Raw genomic sequence first — 4,637 nt, 5'->3', positions numbered from 1 at the left:
CAGTAGCAGTGGGAGGACTGATGGCTGGCCAGGATCCTGTAGACTTGATGGTGAACCCTTTGTGGGCTGCATGTGGCTAATAGACTGAGTTTTGATGCTGAGTGTTTAGTTGAATGCTACTATTTCAGACTATTAAAATAAGGTAACTTTCAACCCAACCGTTTCTAAACCACAGAATGTCACTACTTTACTCTTATTTGCCATTCTGGTTTGTTTCTGAAGGATCCTGCAATAGTCTTTTGAAGGAGTACCTAGTTTTTCTTCTTGTACGTGAGGACTGTATCAAACATATTTATATCGCAATGTTTTGTTCAGTACTTCATTCGTTTTTGAGATCTCTGAAGAGCCAGTATCTCTCAGTGTTTCCTCTACCTTACAAATCCACTTCCCTCTGCATCTGCTGTTAAACTTGCACTGATTTTATTCAGGTATCTAATATTAAGTAATATTAACAAAAGCTGATCAATCAAGTCACAAAATATGCTGAAATACAGCAGTAGGTTTTCTCTTGTGGGCAGTTTGATGTCATAATTCTGCACTCCTTTCACTCTTATACTTCCTTCAGTAGACGAATGTTTGGGTAGGCTGATCTGCCAAAGAATAGGTATCTTTGATTTCAGACTGTAAGGAAGCATTCTTCAGAGGCTCGCTAGCGTAAATGAGTCTGACAACACCAAATTGGGTAATGAACAATCAAACGTATAATAGGGATGTATCACTATTTGATTTGATGTAGTGATCAAGTGTATAATAGTGAAAAGTTATTTCTTTATTCTGCAGGTCGGTGAGCTGGTGAAGGTCACAAAGATTAATGTGAGTGGTCAATGGGAAGGAGAGTGTAATGGTAAACGTGGTCACTTCCCATTCACACATGTCCGCCTGCTGAATCAACAGAATCCTGATGAGGACTTCAGCTGAGTGTGACTCAACAGTTTTGCTTCCACATGGGAACAATCTCGCTTTGTTTCACTGCAGCTGCCATTTTAGACTGTGTTCCTACAGATGTTGAAAGCAGGATTGCTTATATAAGCATTCAGATACCTGCAGATCCCTGGGACTGAACACCATTGTTCCTTAATTAAAGGTCATGTTATTCGGGGTACGAAAGTAGATAACTTGTTTGTCAAGTGGCAGCACTAGTACATGATTACAGGCTGTGATGCCTGCTTGTGTCCATGCAGAGGGAGGACTGTACCTTGGCTCCAGCAACAAGTGGAGAAAGCAACAACAACGCAGCTATGGCATAATAATAGCATTTGTAGCTTTTTCCAGTCCTGTTGCCTCTTTCACTGACAAAGCAAGTCAACCTTAAACAAATGAAAACAAACAACAAAGCGACATATAGGTAGAAATGTCACATTCAGTTTCTCCTGGAGCTTTTTCCACTTTCTCGTTCAAACGTTTCTGCCCTAATAAGTTGGCATACTGTTTTGCATGGTGAATAACCTATGCACAGAGCAAATATATTTTTAAATGTAGAACACACATTGGGATAGCTTTGCTTTACGGTTAATTACTGTTTTAACGTTGAAGGACAGATCGAGTCCACTTGCTGATCTTTTAAAAGAGTTTGAGGACACTAGAGATTTATTTCTTCAGTACTGTTGATGCTTCAGATTCTACTAGTAGCTGATTTAACTTCAAATTAAGACATTAATACAAGACAATATTTTTACCCACAACTATAAACTTAAGGAAGTATAGACCACATCAGTGCTGAGAGATGTGCATAGCACTTTAATATATAGCTTTAAGGCAGTATTTCATTCATTAAGTCTACTAACATTCAGCACTGATGTTAAAGTGACATAACAAACTAGCCAGATGTAGTAGAGAATTAAATTATTTAGGGCAATTTCATATTTTTCCTATCCTTAATGAATCCTTGCACAGATCAGATTGCTATTACTTCTTTAACTGACAAACCAAGTTTATTTTAAAAGCATTTTAGGGACACTTCTGGTTTTGGTTTTCATCTGTAAAGCCTTCAACAATAAATTTATAAGAAGATTTTATTTTTAATAAAATAATGGAAGATGCTTAGTTGTGCTTTTGGTCTGATTCTAAAAATACATAAGATGTTTCATAGTTCACAACAAAAATGAGTGCATTAAGTGTTTTATGTTGTGTATTATTTGGATTTTCTGCTTTTTCTACTAACCTGTTTTCTTTAACACAAATTACAGTGGATGCATTATTTTTTGGTTTGTTTTAAACTAAAACTAAACACTGAGATAACAACCCCTTGCATGCATCTTGGACTGTTTTTTGGAATACAGCGATTCAATGACCAAAACAGCCAAAGGTAAAAAAAAAAAAACAGTTTTGAATATATTGTGACCCTCTCTGACAGGGTATTTTCAAATTCTGTCAAAAATAAATAGCAATAGAATATCTCTCAACCGTTAGTTGTAAATGTAGCAAGGGCTGCTTCCTGCCACAGAGGCTGTTGCAGCAGGCCACGGGTAATGTTTTGCCTGAGAACTATTAAACTGCTGGAACAGCAATATCTTCTCCTTTTTCTATTTGTAATTAAACATTTGTTGATCTTTTCCCCCAACCCCCACTTAAAATCATAGACTCGTAGGGCTGGAAGGGACCCCAAAGGATCATCTTAGAACTCAGGTCAGTATGTCTGCCCCATTTTCATTAAGGAAATGGGTGCAGAATAATACTGTAGAGTAAGTCTGATACACGGTAATGAATACTCTCCCCTCCCCATCCCCAGCTTTCTTAAACCTTGTAGAAAACTGACAACTAATTTGTCCTTGTGGCAGTGACTTAAAGATGATCATAATGAGATTACCGTACTATTGAATCCCTGGTCCTCGATTGTGTGCTAGTACAGAAAGCGCTTCAAAAATGCTGAAGGATGCTCTAATAATATAATGAGTTTAGTAAAATGTTAGTTTCTTTACAGGTGATTTGTATGATCTTTTTTTGGACCCTGCTACTTACTGGAACTGAACACTTAATGACTGCAGCTCTAAACCCAGAGCTTACTAATTGCTTTGTATGTGCGTTTATTTTTCTTCAGGTATTAGAAAAGACGGATAATTAGGCAAAGGAGAGAGGTGCTCAGTGTTCTCAGTAAGGCAGTACAATGTAGTCTATTTTAAAATGATACTTTCTGCCACAGTACAGAACACTAGCCATACATTCTTGGCGTGCATGCGCGCACACGCGCACTCCTTCCCCCTGCCCCCCTGCATATCTTCTGAAAGAAACATTTTATTATGTCCTTTTTTAATATAGAAGGAGAGATATTGGAATTCTTATTACTAAGTAACTGAATGGTCCTACTAAGGTTGTAGCTAGGCTTTTGTGAAGACTTTATAATCAGAAATACTTAAACACTGACATAGCAGAAAAAGTCTTAATTGCTGATGTTGCTGCAGACTTCTAAGTTTTTGTCCAGCATTTTTTCTTAGCCAGCTAGGACATTACTGCAAACATTCCAATATTTCTTGAGTTTTCAGCTGGAATTTAGGTTTATTCCACAGATTGCAGACCTAAAGGATGTTTGCATTTGTACCAGATAGAGGCATCAACTGCCTCGTCAGGTTCTCCAAGGACAGTTAAAATGGACTTTATCAATATGCAAGTGAAATCCTCTTGTGGCCTTTGTCACTCCTATTCTACATCTCCCAATCTCGGGGTGGGGGGACCTCTTTTTTTCCATCATCTCTGCTTGGCGGCAGTTGTAGGGGGTGTATATGTGCATAGGCAGGTGCTAAAACAGAAAAGTATTTCTAGAAATACACCGTGAAACCAGAATGCGCAACTACACTGTGTTCTCCTGGTGCATTTACACATTATATCACACTAAATAAAATACAACTTGGCTGCTATGGTTTTATTTCAGTAAATCCCAACTTCTTAGAATTAATATTTGAACTGGTAAAGGTCTCGTTAATCTGTTTGAGTTGTTTGTGTTAATGCAAAGACTTCTAATCATCTTTGAGTAAAAAAACCTTCATTTTCTTAATGATTGTGGGGGGGGAAGAGGTCAAGGAAACCAGTTTGAAGCAAAAATATATGAACATGTGCCATTGTATTATAACACTATCCACTTTCTTGACAGTAAAAATTCTTTTTATTTTTTTTGTAGCATGTAATGTATATGTTCATAGTATGTGAAGTAAATAAAAAAAAAAATAGCCAAAAAATTGGCTTGGTGTCCTTGTAGAGAAAGTGTTTTTTGGAAGATTTCCATTTGTTTACTAATGATAATATAAAGACTACTTTGCAATGATAAAATATGATTGTCTGCAGTACTAGTTTTTGCACTGGCAAATTGCTCACCTATAAGAAGCTACTGAAAGCAACATTTGCATAGAATTAAGCTTAAGTGATGAGAGAGAACATTTAGACTTGAAAACAATGTGCTTTGTTTAAAACTAAACAAATCATTAACTCCTATCTACTGAAAAATGCCAAAGCTTTTCTTTTGCAGAGCAAATAAAATCACACGGCATATTAGCTCATAATAGTTTTGTAAGTTTTGATGTCTCTTGCAATCCTTTTAAGGTGTTAATTGAGTAATATTTGACCATGAGTATGACTTGCCATATTCATCCCTCTTACATTTTCATATTTATAAAACAGTTAAATATATTTTTGGTAGTCGGGGGGGG

At 36.7% G+C, this 4,637-nt stretch overlaps 1 protein-coding gene across 1 annotated transcript in view; it reads left to right on the top strand.

Moving 5' to 3' along the window:
• The window catches only part of CRK (CRK proto-oncogene, adaptor protein), a 61,638-nt gene extending 57,492 nt beyond the window's left edge, over positions 1–4,146 (top strand). Inside the window, exon 3 of the mRNA XM_019511332.1 lies at positions 781–4,146. Coding sequence (XP_019366877.1) covers positions 781–918 — 138 coding nt within the window. The 3' untranslated portion in view covers positions 919–4,146. The remainder of the gene's footprint in view (positions 1–780) is intronic.
• The last annotated feature ends 491 nt before the right edge of the window (positions 4,147–4,637 follow it).

Source organism: Gavialis gangeticus, unplaced genomic scaffold (genome assembly GCF_001723915.1).
Source record: "Gavialis gangeticus isolate Ggan-Ray unplaced genomic scaffold, GavGan_comp1, whole genome shotgun sequence".
Classification (NCBI taxonomy): Eukaryota; Metazoa; Chordata; order Crocodylia; family Gavialidae; genus Gavialis; species Gavialis gangeticus.
This window is presented reverse-complemented; position numbering and strand designations above follow the sequence as displayed.